The sequence below is a fragment of the Sinocyclocheilus rhinocerous genome, unplaced genomic scaffold, assembly GCF_001515625.1.
Source record: "Sinocyclocheilus rhinocerous isolate Xijiao unplaced genomic scaffold, SAMN03320098_v1.1 scaffold478, whole genome shotgun sequence".
Lineage (NCBI taxonomy): Eukaryota > Metazoa > Chordata > Actinopteri > Cypriniformes > Cyprinidae > Sinocyclocheilus > Sinocyclocheilus rhinocerous.
This window is the reverse complement of record NW_015651483.1, coordinates 193,251-209,808: the sequence shown is the minus strand read 5'-3', so window position 1 is coordinate 209,808 and position 16,558 is coordinate 193,251. Positions and strand designations below refer to the sequence as shown.

The 16,558-nt window shown below is 36.5% G+C and overlaps 1 protein-coding gene across 1 annotated transcript; it reads right to left on the bottom strand.

Annotated features, from left to right (window-relative positions):
- Positions 1–569: 569 nt before the first annotated feature.
- Positions 570–12,605, bottom strand: LOC107712829 (uncharacterized). Its single transcript, XM_016518193.1, has 4 exons — positions 12,531–12,605; positions 7,357–7,536; positions 7,147–7,282; positions 570–1,089 (listed from the first exon to the last, which is right to left on the bottom strand). The coding sequence occupies exons 2-4, from the start codon at positions 7,532–7,534 to the stop codon at positions 570–572; spliced, it is 834 nt and encodes a 277-aa protein (XP_016373679.1). The 5' UTR covers positions 7,535–7,536; positions 12,531–12,605.
- Positions 12,606–16,558: the final 3,953 nt, after the last annotated feature.

Here is a 16,558-nt window from a genome sequence, read left to right as displayed (position 1 = left end):
TTTATTTTGTGTCCCAAAGATGAACGTAGGTCTTACAGGTTTGGAAAGACATGAGGGTGAGTAATTAAAGGGTTAGTTCACCCAAAAATGAAAATTCTGTCATTAATTACTCACCCTCTTGGAGAATATCAGCTGGACGTAAACAACGTATGCTGTTCTGTGTCAGCTGCGTCACAAAAAGTATTCTCGTAGCTTCGTATAATTGCGGATGAACCACTGATGTCACATGGATTATTTTACAGATCTCCCACGACATGAGGGTGAGTAATTAATGACAGAATTTTCATTTTTGGGTGAACTAACCCTTTAATGACACAATTTTAATTTTTGGTGAACTAACTCTAAGTCAGAGGATGTGAACAGCTTCTAGTAGAACATCCAGGACAGGTTGTCATCAAGTAATTACGGTAATTACAACATGGTACGAGTGCTCCAAAAATACGACTATAAATACAGTTATACATATCACAGTACATATAACATTGGGCACTGTGTTTGGTCGCAACTTGCTGTCCAGTGGAAACTCTGGACTTGAAGCAAAACCAGTCAAGAACCAATGTTTTAGTGTCTCAATGAGCAGGAGCTCTTGAATCCTGGGCAAATATCTCTCGTATGGTGAGTTCTCGCTCGCACAGCGGTTGTCCTCGGTGTCTGATGTGTCTTGCTTTTCGGGCCTCGGCCAGTGCCTGGGCAAAGTTTGGTAACATGTGAACTGTTCTTAAATGTCCATCCGGAGCCAGCATCTCAGAGGGGAATGAGACAGGAGAGGATGGACACCTATTCCCATGTATCTCAGCTCCTCTTCCATTAGCTTTCTCTCCTTCCCTGAACAGCATCCATTCCCTGTCTTTCTGGCTGTGTTTTTCTCTGACCCTCACTATGTCCATGTGGGCCCCTCTGTCTCTGTCCTGTTCTCCATCCATATCTCTCTCCTTGCTCTCCTCTCTTTCTGTATTTGTGCTTGTAGCGGTGAGAGAGGTGACAGGCTGCCGTTTTAGGTCTGGCAGACAGAGCGTCTCAGAGGAGTGTTCTGCCCTTTTCTCCCCACTGCTCATAAACTCCTGAACACGAGCCTGCAGTGAAGAGGACCTGGAGAGATTGAGAAGAGATAGAGAGAAATAATTACTCAAAGTGTTAAAGTCAGCAGCATCATGCACAAAATGACATCCTGACAATGCTAATTGGCTTTACAATGACGTACTCGGTTTATTTTGCAGTGTACATCTTCATTGCTCAACTTTTGTCTGAATATACAACTTGTTGAAAATCAGAAAGTTGCTTTTTTCCCCTCATAAGAGGCTAACTGGGCCATGCTAACAAGCTAATCCTTGACTCCATGGTTTTCACAAATATTAAGGACGTGTTTGGCAGGATTTACACTTAGCAACATCAACTGACTTTTCTATCTGGATAACCGATCAGGGGTGCGTTTCCCAAAAGCATCATTAGCTAACTATGATGGTAAGTTCCATTGAACTCTATTGGTAACGATGGAACATGTGACCATAGTTGCTTTTGGGAAGCACGCCCCAGATCTGTCTTTTTTTCTGACACGCTGATCGGATAACATTCTCATCAGAAGAGCGTTTACACTTGTCTTTTCAATGTGTATGTGGACAACATCTGGATACAGGTCGCATGTAAATGACAAATGTAAACGCAGCCTTTATGTGAGTTTTACCTTTTTTTTTTCTTTTTTCTGTGTTTTATTACTACTAAGTAGACAGAAATTGTTCTTGGATGCCCCAAATTGCTTCTAGTAGGCATTGCAAATATGGCTACCGAGTGAACTGACTTTCCTTGAAATTGACTTTTGTAACTAATACGAGTTTAATACTCTCAGCTCAGCAGATTTATCAAAAGCCAGCACATTCAGTCTTGGTCTGCTTATTAACTTTCATTCAAGATGATGCCACAGAAGACAGCTGCCTTTGTAGGTAGTGAACAACCTGGCAGTTCTCTAGGTTTTGGCACAGAAATATTGTCTTACTCAACAGAGTGCTGATAATGTCACCACAGTTATACTCAGGCCATTTTCAATGTCAGGATAGTCTTTCACTTCTACTGTCATCCTTTTAGCAGCTTCTGTTTTTCCAACATTCAATTAGGAGAGCATTTAGACTAAAGTCCTAAATGTTTTCTCCCTAACAACGTACAGCTAACAAACCATTATGTAGCTAAAAGACAGTTGAACGCATTACTTTCAGGAACTCAAGTTCACTTTAGTTTTGTGTGACTATGACTGACACAGCATGAGGTTAGATGTTTTGATCAGCTGAGAAAGTTCAGACAGGCACGTTGGCTTCTTGGCAGTCTTGTGCGGCAGTTTGCTGTCTGTATCCAGCGAGCACTAATTGGCTGGACTAGGTCATGTCAGGACAGTGCTGAGGTAAACAGTAAATCTTACACCCCTCCTCATCTCGTCAACCTGCCACACTAGACAGCAGTTGCAAACGCTCAGAGAGAGACTGTAAATTTGTTGCAGGTTGGCAAAAGGTGGTATGATGGAAAAGAAAATGAGTTGAGAAGTCTGTAAACGAGGCACCACTATTGCTTAGGTGACATGATGCTCTTTTTTTGTCTGTATTTAATCATTTGTTCAATGTATATATCTCAATGATAGTTAATGCATTAACTAACATTAACTAATAAATGAGCGATGCATTTGTTAAAGGGGTCATATGATGCTGCTAAAAATAACATTATTTTGTGTATTTGGTGTAATTAAATGTGTTTATGCGGTTTAAGGTTCAAAAAACATTATTTTCCACATACTGTACATTATTGTTTCTCCTCTATGCCCCGCCTTTCTGAAACGCGTCGATTTGTACTAAGCTCATCGGTCTGAAAAAGCGAGGTGTGCTCTCCTCTTTGGATTTGAGACTTTAGTCTTTGCAACTTTACAGATCTTCTTTATGCACCAAGAGCTTGTAACACTCCAAAGAGAAAGGAAAAATTGAAATCGCATCATATGACCCCTTTAACGTATTTATTAATCCTTATTGACATTAAATAATGAAAATACTTACTGTTTACAGTTAGTTCATGTCAACACGTCCATTAAATAATATTAACAGATACAATTGATTTTATAATAAAAAATGAAATTACCATTAACTAAGATTAATAAACTTTTCATTGTTATTCATGTTAACTAATGTAGTTAAATAATGTTAACATATGAAAACTTGTTGTTACCAAAACTACATTTAAAAAAAGCAATTAATACCCACAATGACTTGAATACACCTGAAAATACAACACGAGTAATGTCATTTTTGAATTAAAATTAATTCTGAAATTTTATAAGAGGGCATAAAAAAACTCAATTACGATAATAGAAATTATTGAAAAGACGTTTGACACCTTTTATTACATAAATAAATAAAAAAATATTTGCAAAACTATTTGGGAAAAAATTGCTGTGGTGCAACCAACAGGTCAATAAGTCGATAATTTGACCTTTTTATGATGAGGCAAGGTTAATTCAGGTTGAACAGTGTCAAGTGGTGCAACTCCCCGAAAACGTAATGATAATTATGAATTAATTCATGATGTTTGTAAAGAAATGCCTTGAAAATAATGATTAACATCTGTAAACTCAAATGTATTTCATATGTATTGAAAATGTTATTACTTTTTAATTGACATTTTTACAGTTGTTAAGTTGAAACATTTCTTGAAAATCATTTAAATTTTTTTTAGTACAAAGATTACATTTCTGCTCACTTGGTGCTTCATTGTGATAGATTTTTCTTTTCTTTTCTTTTTTATTGTGGGCACATTTCAGTATGTAATCTTGACCCTTATTATGTACATATATCCAAACAATAAAATATGTGTAAAAAATATTGTAATCAGGTCTGATGTTACATGGACTGGGCAGCTAAAAACATCCAATATCACAGAATGAAGGAGGAGATGGGAGAGAAGAGGAAAGAAGAATGAGAAAAGGAAACAAACATAAAAGACAGAGTGACTCTGTAAAGAGAGTGAACCAGAAAGGAAAGAAAAAGAGAAGGAAAACAGGAATTAAGGGGAAGTAAAGTGAAGCAGGCACTAGTTGGTAGCCTACAGGCTGTCTGCCTAACAAGCATAAAGGCGAAGTACCACCAACCTCCCTTCAGGTCCACAGAGAGACAGAGGAGACAGACAGAAGGAGGCTGCAGTAGATGTTACAGGAAGTGCAGATGGTCAAAACACTGTCTATTTCCGTCTCTCTTGTGTCTTCCTTGCTATTTAGCAGATGCTTGTCATCCAAATCAACCTTGAGTTCACATGAGTTCCGGGAGCAACCTGAGATGTCTTGCTCAAGGGCAAAATAAACAGGAGAGCGATTTCTCTCGCTGTCTCATTAGCAGCCCAGATGTTAGACTGTTAGACGACCACGGCCTTTCCCAATTTCTTTGGTTCACTGACTACTTAAATCTTATAGTGCCCTCCTCCTTCACTCTCATTCATTCATCTCTTTAAATGTGTTGATCGAAAATCGGAGAGTCAGACATGCAGTGTAAATATATTAATAGATGAACATATCAATGTAGAGGGCTAAAACCTAATAAATCTTTTACTAAGTCATTTGTATGTGTTTGAGGATGGATGGCTGTGTGTGTGTGTATGTGATTATCCCATCATCAGATTCACTGGTGCGGTTAACTGAGGAAATCCCCTCAATCGCAGATGCCCATCACTGCACACAGACTCTAATCAGAAAGCATTCATGCACATACATAACCGACCACACACACACATTCAAAGCACAATCTGATTCAGCTTTCATTCCCAGGGACCCTCAAACACATATTCACATTCATATAGCACATATATGCAAGCTCGCCATCATCCTGTTATGCTAAAACATAATTTGATCCTCTCACACAATCCTAACAGTTTGCCTGTGCAGAATCAAATGCTGCTTACTGAATACCTAATGTATGTGTTTTATAATACATTCATTCCTTAATATAGAATAGGACTATTCAACTGGTGGCCTGCAGACTAAATACTGCTTTTTTTTTTTAAATGCTGTGGCTCACATGAGGTTGCCAGTAATTTTATCACAACCTAAAAGGTAATTTAATAAGATTACAGACATATTAGCAAATTGGATCAAATGTGGAAAGTGGCCATTTTAGTCTATTTCCTCCCAGACTGTTTCCCTTAAAGGAATAGTTCCCCCCAAAATTTTAATTTGCTGAAATTTTACTTACCCTGATGAGGCCATCCAAGGCGTAGATAAGTTTGTTTCTTCATCAGGACAGATTTGGTGAAATTTAGCATTGCATCACGTCAAAATGAGAGTCAAACAGCTGATAAAATATCACAATCCACAAGTAATCCACACCACTCCAGTCCATTAATTGATGTATTGTAAAGCGAAAAGCTGCATGTTTATAAGAAACAAATCTATCATCCATATGTTTTTAACTTCAAACCATTGCTTACAGCTAAAATACACAGTCATCTATCTATCCATAATATTGAATATTTTTATCAGCTGATTGGACTCTCATTCTGACGGCACCCATTCACTGTGGAGGATCTACTGGTGGGCAAGGGATTTCCCCAAATCTCTGCTGATGAAGAAACAAACTCATCAACATCTTGGATGGCCTGAGGAGGTGAATTTTCAGCAAAATTTCATTTTTTGGGTTAACTATTTCTTTAAGCCCAAAGTATACTTCATTTTTGATGCGAACTCTTAGCACATGCGTACAGCCAAACACATAGCCTTACAAAATACTCACTGGCAAAATATTCTTGCTCAGCCCAAATTTTGATACCTGAGGTAATTTATCAGATTCCATTTATTAACATTATTTAACTACATTAATTACCATTAACTATTAAAAATAGTTCTAAAGCATTTATTAATCTTAGTTAATGTTAATTTAGACATTTACTAATACATAATTAAAATCAAAAGTTGCATCTGTTCATATTATTTAATGGACCAGAGCTAACATGAATTAACAATGAAGAGTTTTATTTTCATATCTAACTTTAACAAACATTAATAAATACCGTAACAAATGTATTGCTCATTGATAGTTAATGTCAGTTAATGCATCAACCAAAGATAGGACCTTATTATAAATTTTACAGTTTACCTGGGCTACATTACACACATTTAAACAAATCTGAATTAAAGATTAATATTACACAAAGAATAATATTACACACTAAACATTACAACTTACATTTAACACAAAAGTGTTAATGTTATTAAGGTAACGTTCTGATTTAAAAAAAAAATGGCTGTACCGTATGTCTTTAATTGTTTTTTTGTTGTTGTTGTTGTTTTAAAGTCCTTCCTCAAAGTTACACCATTTGCATGTCCAAATTTTCTGAATTAGCAAACTCACAGCAAATACATTTTTGCCATTTACAACAGAGATGTGTGATTTTCCAAGAACACATACTGCATTTCAGGGACAGTAGGGACATTTTGTTTTAGGCTCCATTAACTGTAAACATATTCCCTGTTTCCGCTGCTCTATCCTACACACGACTTTTTGAATGCAAAGTGGGTCTAAGATACAATATCAAACATTTATAGAATGGGTGAGAGGTGTCTAGCTTTTTAGAATCATACCCTGAAGCAGAGATCCTAATTGCAACGGATTCATTTTCTACATTCTGTATGAAGTTGTGCTGTGTCAAGTATCAGTGGAATAAATTCTCTCATTCCTTGTTGAAATCCATGTCAACCCCAGCCTAACTGCAGAGTGGGGTACATGCCACGGTTGTAGCTGGGATACAGGGGAAGGCGAGCTGGATAGTCATGTTACATAATGAGGCACTAAAGAGATTAGCTTCATCTTGGCACATCACACTTTCTTTGAAATCCATCAGAATTATCAGGGGCTTCGCTGACTGAAGCATATAGATTTGTTGCATCCAGCTATGAATGTTTATTGTATAAAAATACGTGAAAGTATTTAATATTTAAATACCAGCTGCACAAAAATCTGTACTATATTTTTTGCCATATACTTGCGATTCTTTCATTTATTGGTGTCAATCAGTATTGTATATTTAATTGTTCATGCTCATTTCCATTTTTGCTTGTAAATCTTAGAATTTGAAGATAGTGAGAAGACACAACCAAACTTTATTTGCAAAAAAAAAAAAACCTACTCTCACCTGTGACTGTCTGTCTCCTTTCCTGCCATTGGGATGATGGGTAACAGGGTCCTCTTGTAAGATGCAGCAGGGCGACCAACATCATGGTTAGAGGGTCGTAGCCCCAAACTGTGGAGTCCTCTTTTCCAGGGATTACCTGACAAGAAAGAGATATGGTTTAATTTATGAAATGCTCTAACTTCTTTTAGAGAGATGTAATCCCTCACACACCTGTTTTGATAGAGATGAGGTCTCTGTGAAGTCTGCGCTGTTCTCTGGTCAGTGTGTTGAGGTGGTAATGTTTAGCCTGATCGAGTCTCTGCAGACCCTCAGCCAGTCTGGTTTCGGCCCTCCTCTCGTCTCGTCTCTGAGCCTCACCGGGCCATGGCAACCAGTCTCCACGACGCATGCCTGATGATGATGTTTCATTAATATATTTAAGTAGTCACGAAAATGATAAAGCAATACCATAACAAAACACACTCAAAAACAAGCTAAAATCAGACCAACAGCACAAATGTGAGTATTGCTTTCATACAACAGTTCAGAACGTATTAAATAACTTGCATGTTATACACAATATTGTCAGTTACCTTTCTCTATTTTTGCATTATTTCAAACAAAACATATTACTGTGTGTGTCCAAGTTTCTGAATGAATGTTTTTGAATGACTCGGTTTAGTGAATGAATCAATAGCTGCGTTTCCATTACCAGTCAAATTGCGCAAATTGAAATTGAAAATTGAAAATATGCCCAATGGAAACACGTCAATTTCACAAAAACTCCCATATATCACAAAAACGTTTTTACGCTTGCATGAGGTGGTTTTTCAGGCAATTCAAAAAAGTATTATTTTTTTTCGCATTTACAGATCACTTGGCGTACGTAAAAGTCTTTAATGTATTACAACCTCTAAGAAACACCTCATACACGGCCGATCTTAAGTAAAAGGGGCTTGCTTACCTTGCCATTAACGCTTGAATAATCCTTTATTTACTCTGCACACGCGTAATTCAGCACATTACGGCTCCAACACAGCCACCGGAGCTGATCACAGCCACTCTAGTCAATGCTTATGTTTATACCAGCTGCGCCGAGGTATGTTTTAGAAGCGGCTCTCCACACTGCTTCGCTAAAGACACACCGACATCTCCTTGGATTAAAAATAACGGCTAGTGCAGTGGCTGCGATATACATAAACCTACCAACATCCGTCGCCATGATTTATCGCGAGAGGAAAAAAATTTTTTTTAGTTGCATATCATTGGTTAATGGAAACGCCATCACTTTTTAGTAGTTTTTTTATCAACATAAAATATCGCAAACTTATTTGCCACTTATTTCAGTTCTGAATGATTCAGTGTTTTCAAAGAAAGGGTCGAGTGATTGTTTCAATGACTCACTCTTTTTCAATGACTCACTTGTAACGTGTAACCTGCAGAAAGTGCATTAAAAAACAGTGGAATGACCCATTGCTTTTGGACTAAATATCAGGGCTCTTGGAACGTCTGTCACATGTTCCCAGTTTTGTCTTGTGTTTGGACTTGACTCCAAAGTTTACTGTGTTTTCAGTTCCTCCTGATCTGTCAGCGTCATCATGGTGGTCTCCTGATCCCCAGTGCTCTTTAGATCCACTGACTCTCCTGTGTGCATGTCCTCCACTTCAACCTCACGGGCCTGGAGACCAAGGCGAAGCAGGGAACCAAAGTGGAGCAGGACACCATCACACCCGTGCCGGGGACCCACACAGCGGAGCTGATAGCGATAGAGACCATGGTGGAGCAGAAGACCAAGGTGGAGCTGATGCGGATGACTACCAGGGCAAAGCTAAAGACCACTTGGAATCAGGTGACCACCACGCTCAAACCCCGATAGAACTGGTAGATCAGGAGGCCATGCCAGAATCGGACGAAAAGGTAACATAAAAGTTCAAACACAAGACAAAACCGGGAACACATGACAGCGTCACTCAGCCATAATGGTGTATATAAAGTCCAAGTGTACCAATAATCATGAATTATGCAAATCAGGGTCATCCAGCTAAAATGCATGCAAAAGGTGATTGGCTCTTTTAACCAAAAGGCGGAACTTCTGTTTCTACAGTCTCCACAATTTCTCCACATCTCTCACTGGTCTGTCTTTCATGAGATGTATCAGTACACATGCACTTCAAAAAATCAAACCAAAACATCAGCAACAAATTCATTATTTACAAAAATGTCTTTCAAATACATAATCCAAAATATAAACAATGTGTAGGCCTAACATAACAGCACCAGGGAAAACACATACACCTACATACACAAGCGCTCATATTCAGTATACTGTAGTATATTCTCTCGATGGGCTCTCTGGGATGTCAAGCTTGACTTTGTTACTCATTCCATTGTTATGCACAACCATATTCAGCACATCCATCCCACTTGCCAAGAGAATATAATTATTCAAAGCATCTCATTCACTCAAATCCCCATTTGCTTTTTGACAACTGGGTCAGCTAAAGAGATTCTTAATGCTGAATAGCTGGGAACACTGTACTGTCATTCTCTGCTAAAACCAATGAGATGCATTAATTCAGCATTTATAGTGCAGCTGCTGTGTTTAAAGTGACCCATGTTTCTTCAAGGTCACTGGCAAGGACATACAGTAAATGCCTGGATACAAAAACTAGTGACCTGTCTTTAAATTAAATTAGATTAAATTAAATTAGATAGCCCTATTTATAAGATACATAATTATTGGTCAGTTTTTCTGTTGTAATTGTTAACTAAAGCTATTAAAATTGTTTTCATTAATTTAAATAAGGCTGAAATGAGATAAAATATAGATATTTGCTGAAAAACTCAAACTTTAAAAAACGTACTAGTGCTAAAATTACTATAGCTAAATAAAAATAATGCTAAATAAAAATAAATATATAAAAACAAAACTATTACAAATAAAAAAAGCAACAAAATTACTCAAACTAAAATGAAACTAAAATAAAAACCTATAATGATATAAAAGCTCATTTAAAATATGAATAAATAAATAATACTATAGTGTGAAATAAATACATACCTACATAAATACGTACATGCATACATACAACACTACCAATGACAACCAGTGACAGGCTTCTGTGAAGATCAGAAAATGAATACAATTTGGTCTTCACTGAACGTCAGTCTTACATGACTTAAACACGTACGTTTTTAAAGACACATGTAACATGTTCAGAACGTTTTTAGGCAATAGTCCTTTCCAAGATCAAGGATTCAAGAGAGAGAGAGAGGGCCCACAGCAGGATAAGAGATACAAGCTTTGATGAAGCACTTTCTCCACAGCGTTCATCAGTCAAATGTGAGGAAGCTGCTTTCAGCCTGTTTGGGTCATTGTGAATGAGTAAAGGGCTTGAATAAAGCAAAATAGAAGCACTGCAGATAAAACCCTAAATCTCTCTGTTCCATCGGCCCTATTAGCTTGTAATTGATCGGCATCTGGTCTTTAATCACATGTTGTTGGCCTTGGTGTAACTGATCGGGGTTGGTGATACATACCCATCTAGAATAAGTAAAGCTTTTTTTTTTTTAAAGATGAGTTCAGTTCAGTTTAACTCTAAGGACAGCGGGATATTGCTATCTGACAATATTACTGAAGTATTTGCAAGCCTGAATTCTACTGTAATTTGCTTAAGAAAGTGTATATCCATTAGTAAGGTGACTTGCTAATCTGGTTATTATGGAAACCTGTTTCTACCACGTGAAAAGACAAAACAAAACAAAACAAAAAAAGGTCATTGCAACTTTTTGTCTTTCTATAGAGATAGAAACTTTATTATAGAATGATACAATAATTTATTGAATTATAGAATATTTCTAGAATAACTGCGAGATATAAACTCGGAATTCTTAATTTTTATCCTCACAATTTTGAGTTTACATTTTGCAGTTCTGAGTTTATATCCCACAGTTCTGATATTTTTCTCTGAATTCTGATTTTACATCTCACAGTTATTTTTTTCTGCCACATTATAAAAAAATAAAAGGTAATTGTGACTTTTTATCTCACAATTTAGACTTCTCTTCTCAGAATTGCGAGCAAAAAGTGACAAAATTGTGAGGTATAAACTCAAGAATTGCAAGAAAAATTGTGAGATAAAACGTGCAATTACCTTTTTCATTTTTTTTTAATCCTGTGGTGGAAACGAGCTTCCACAGGTTTTATTGTGCATGTAAAGTGAAATGTCATAATAAGTAATAAGCAATATTTGTTTGCTCGTTTGCTAATGAACACCTCTATATCAACTTTCTGATTTTTTAAAACTTCCTTTGAACTCCCTTTAAACAAAGTACTGATCTTAATATGTTTGTGTCAGTAAAATATTCCTCCTTCTTCATCTTATCTCCCTTGCTCATACCAGGCCTCTGTGGTAATATTTACCTTAGACCAGCTCATTCATGCCTTTGCACATCGCATATGAAATCTCTATTAATGATTAAGTCAAAGCTGTCAAAGCTAATCTTTGTGTTTCTAATCTCAGAGAAGAGTTCAGATGTGTGTTCACATGACCAGTGACATATTAAAATCAACAGCCATCACAATCCATTTCACTTCTGCATTACAATGCATTTCTGACTAAAGCAGGATATTTAAAAAGAAAAAAGTATGATAGAGCTTGAATTGATCCATTGATAATTTAATTTAATTTAATTTAATTTAATGTAATTTATTTTCATTATTTTATTTTATTTCTTATTTATTTTCATTATTTTATTTTATTTTATTTTATTTTATTCTTTGGAATAATGTGCATTGATGAATCATTCACAATAAGACCAAGTGCAAGCAAAAAGGGTCAATTCTGATTTAGTTAACTTCACAACTATCAAATATTAACCATCAAGAACCTTAAAGCCTGAAATTCCAAAACAAAAACAATAAAAAAAAAATTATGAACAATTATGAAACATGATTCTGTTTTTTTTTTTCCAGCAGTGCATAATACTCATCAGCTAAGATAGTAGCAGCAGATTGTATTATGTTTGAAAAGGCCATGAAGAGCAATTAGTCTCAATCATAAATGGATTCCAGCAAGGAGAGGAAAATCATTTTAATATACCTGCTTTAATTAGCGATCATTACCACCATCTGAAATAAATTCCTCATCTTCAATCAAATCATTTAACGGTCGAGTCCGTTAATACAAAAGCATAACAATGGCAAAAATTGCTTTCCCCCCACACACACATCAAGAGCTTCAATGACAGTCTCCGGTTAAAAAGGCTTTTGTGCACACAGCTGAGAAACAGCAGCGGTTGTTGAAGCACTCTCATTAAACAAAAATCCTTTTTTACATAAAATTATGGTAAGGTTTGTAGCATTAGTAGTTCATAATGGCAAAAAAATCATGAAAGGAACGTACTTTAAAGTCAGTCCAGCTTGATGTCAGTCCTGAAAAGTGACAGATTTCAAACTAAGAAGCAGGATTCATCTTCCAGTGCTAGAAAGTGAAAAAAGTTAACACGTTGACCCTAAATGTAATGAAATACAGACAAAAAATATAATCCAAAATAATCTTTAGTTTTAGCTAAATGCCCTCGGGGCTGTAGTTACTCACAATGAGATGCACACAATGTCTTCTCTTCTTTAGTTTGTTATTCAGACTGTTATCCAGTCACCCAGATGGTTACTAAGGGTAACTAGGGCTCTTGACAAAATAATGACCAGTGACCAATGACAATAACGAGCTCTCCATGGATACCAGCACACATTTATATTGGCTGGCATGGATAAAGAAGGGAAGGGATACAAAATAAACACTATTAGTAAAGAAGGGAAGGGATACAAAATAAATACACACTATTAGTTCTATCTCTTCTATCACTTGACAATATAGTGTGAGTTAAGGAAAAACATGAGAGTTGTCTTTCTCTCTGAAATTTTGATAAAATTATTTGATTCTCAGCTATATGAGAGTTTTCAAGCAGAAATGTTGCTGGAGGTTCTCGATTCAGTCACCCAGATGGTTACTAAGGGTAACTAGGGCTCTTGACAAAATAATGACCAGTGACCAATGACAATAACGAGCTCTCCATGGATACCAGCACACATTTATATTGGCTGGCATGGATAAAGAAGGGAAGGGATACAAAATAAATACACACTATTAGTTCTATCTCTTCTATCACTTCACAATATAGTGTGAGTTAAGGAAAAACATGAGAGTTGTCTTTCTCTCTGAAATTTTGATAAAATTATTTGATTCTCAGCTATATGAGAGTTTTCAAGCAGAAATGTTGCTGGAGGTTCTCGAACTGAAGAGTTTCTTACATCCCTCTTATGTTTAAAAGGTTTTTTTCTGCATAAATGGCCATATTACCTTTGAACACACCATGTTTTGCCCAGTGAGCTGGGTTTAAGTTCGGCCCGTGACGCCTCTCTCATTCAAACATGAGCAGCCTCAGGCTAACTTATAATAGGATCTGACCAATTGGGGTCAATCTTGTAATGGCAAATCTCTAGTCCCATTGAGAATCACACTAAAGAAAAGCCAAAAGCGCAAGTGTTTATCAGAAAGCCAGCCTGGAGCACTGTCAGCCCAAGCTCTGGATTAATGGTTAGGGTTAGAGTTAACTGGCACATGTTTAGGAAAGATAACATTATAGACTCACAAGGATGGCAACATTCATCCTGTAACAAACTCAGTCAGGAGCAAACAAACTAAAGTGAAGATTTGTTTCAGAAAGTAATACATAAAAACTCAAATAAGGACCTCAAACCATGAATAAACTACCAACAAGTGATAATTACATACAATACTTCGAAATAAAAGAAATGAGCAACAATCTGTCATTGTTCATTTTAATTCCAGACATGAACGCGGGAAAAATTATGAACAATGACTTATACTATATGGCTTCAGAAAACTTGGAATATAGCATATACATAACTAAAGTGCATAAGCCATTCAAAATACTTTGATTGCATGTTTGGTGTTGTTGGTCGTTTTAGGGCCCATTTACTCCAAGAAAGATTTATAATAAAGTTTTAATCATTCTAATTATGTGAGAATAAGATAGGATACTGACACAGAGGAACATTTTAACAGCTAATAATGAACGATAAAAACATTGATAGCCATTCAGAATCCAGTAGTCCGAGCATTTAAAGCGCGGTGGAGTCCGTTAATACAAAAGCATAACAATGGCAAAAATTGCTTTCCCCCCACACACACATCAAGAGCTTCAATGACAGTCTCCGGTTAAAAAGGCTTTTGTGCACACAGCTGAGAAACAGCAGCGGTTGTTGAAGCACTCTCATTAAACAAAAATCCTTTTTTACATAAAATTATGGTAAGGTTTGTAGCATTAGTAGTTCATAATGGCAAAAAAATCATGAAAGGAACGTACTTTAAAGTCAGTCCAGCTTGATGTCAGTCCTGAAAAGTGACAGATTTCAAACTAAGAAGCAGGATTCATCTTCCAGTGCTAGAAAGTGAAAAAAGTTAACACGTTGACCCTAAATGTAATGAAATACAGACAAAAAATATAATCCAAAATAATCTTTAGTTTTAGCTAAATGCCCTCGGGGCTGTAGTTACTCACAATGAGATGCACACAATGTCTTCTCTTCTTTAGTTTGTTATTCAGACTGTTATTCAGTCACCCAGATGGTTACTAAGGGTAACTAGGGCTCTTGACAAAATAATGACCAGTGACCAATGACAATAACGAGCTCTCCATGGATACCAGCACACATTTATATTGGCTGGCATGGATAAAGAAGGGAAGGGATACAAAATAAATACACACTATTAGTTCTATCTCTTCTATCACTTGACAATATAGTGTGAGTTAAGGAAAAACATGAGAGTTGTCTTTCTCTCTGAAATTTTGATAAAATTATTTGATTCTCAGCTATATGAGAGTTTTCAAGCAGAAATGTTGCTGGAGGTTCTCGAACTGAAGAGTTTCTTACATCCCTCTTATGTTTAAAAGGTTTTTTCTGCATAAATGGCCATATTACCTTTGAACACACCATGTTTTGCCCAGTGAGCTGGGTTTAAGTTCGGCCCGTGACGCCTCTCTCATTCAAACATGAGCAGCCTCAGGCTAACTTATAATAGGATCTGACCAATTGGGGTCAATCTTGTAATGGCAAATCTCTAGTCCCATTGAGAATCACACTAAAGAAAAGCCAAAAGCGCAAGTGTTTATCAGAAAGCCAGCCTGGAGCACTGTCAGCCCAAGCTCTGGATTAATGGTTAGGGTTAGAGTTAACTGGCACATGTTTAGGAAAGATAACATTATAGACTCACAAGGATGGCAACATTCATCCTGTAACAAACTCAGTCAGGAGCAAACAAACTAAAGTGAAGATTTGTTTCAGAAAGTAATACATAAAAACTCAAATAAGGACCTCAAACCATGAATAAACTACCAACAAGTGATAATTACATACAATACTTCGAAATAAAAGAAATGAGCAACAATCTGTCATTGTTCATTTTAATTCCAGACATGAACGCGGGAAAAATTATGAACAATGACTTATACTATATGGCTTCAGAAAACTTGGAATATAGCATATACATAACTAAAGTGCATAAGCCATTCAAAATACTTTGATTGCATGTTTGGTGTTGTTGGTCGTTTTAGGGCCCATTTACTCCAAGAAAGATTTATAATAAAGTTTTAATCATTCTAATTATGTGAGAATAAGATAGGATACTGACACAGAGGAACATTTTAACAGCTAATAATGAACGATAAAAACATTGATAGCCATTCAGAATCCAGTAGTCCGAGCATTTAAAGCGGCGAATGAATGAATCAAATTGCGATTTAGTTTGATTCGTTCATATAGTTCACACACGGAATTGTCTGCAGCGGTTTCCAGCATCATAACGGGTAACTTATGACACAGAAACAAAAAGAGCAGTAAATGAGGTGGATATTTACCTAAAATCAATTGTAGGAAGGAGCAACTTGTCTTATAGCCTATGTTTAAGTAATGAAGCTCTTTTGCAGCTTGTGAACGAGCAGCATGCTCTGCAATGTAGGTAAAGACATCCATATATCTATAACAGTATCAAAAAGATTATTAAAATATGGGGACACCTTTCGGATGGTCTGTGGCCCAGTCCCCAGTACGGATGAAACCCAAACGACAAAACCTCCAGCAGACTGAACTGTTGCGAGTCAACACACTTTTCCTGAATCAATCAATGGCTACGTTTACATGCACAATTTTTGGTTCAATCGGACTGAATTCATTCCGATTGATGAATCTGAATGTAGTGTTGACATGAACGCTAAAGAAAGTGATCGGGTTGATGTGTGCGTGTTTGTATGTCACAAGCTTCAAATCGGAATAGATTTTTTTTGACATGCGGACACTGCACAAATATAGAGTTTCTCACTGTTTGCACATAATAACCACTCTCCTACA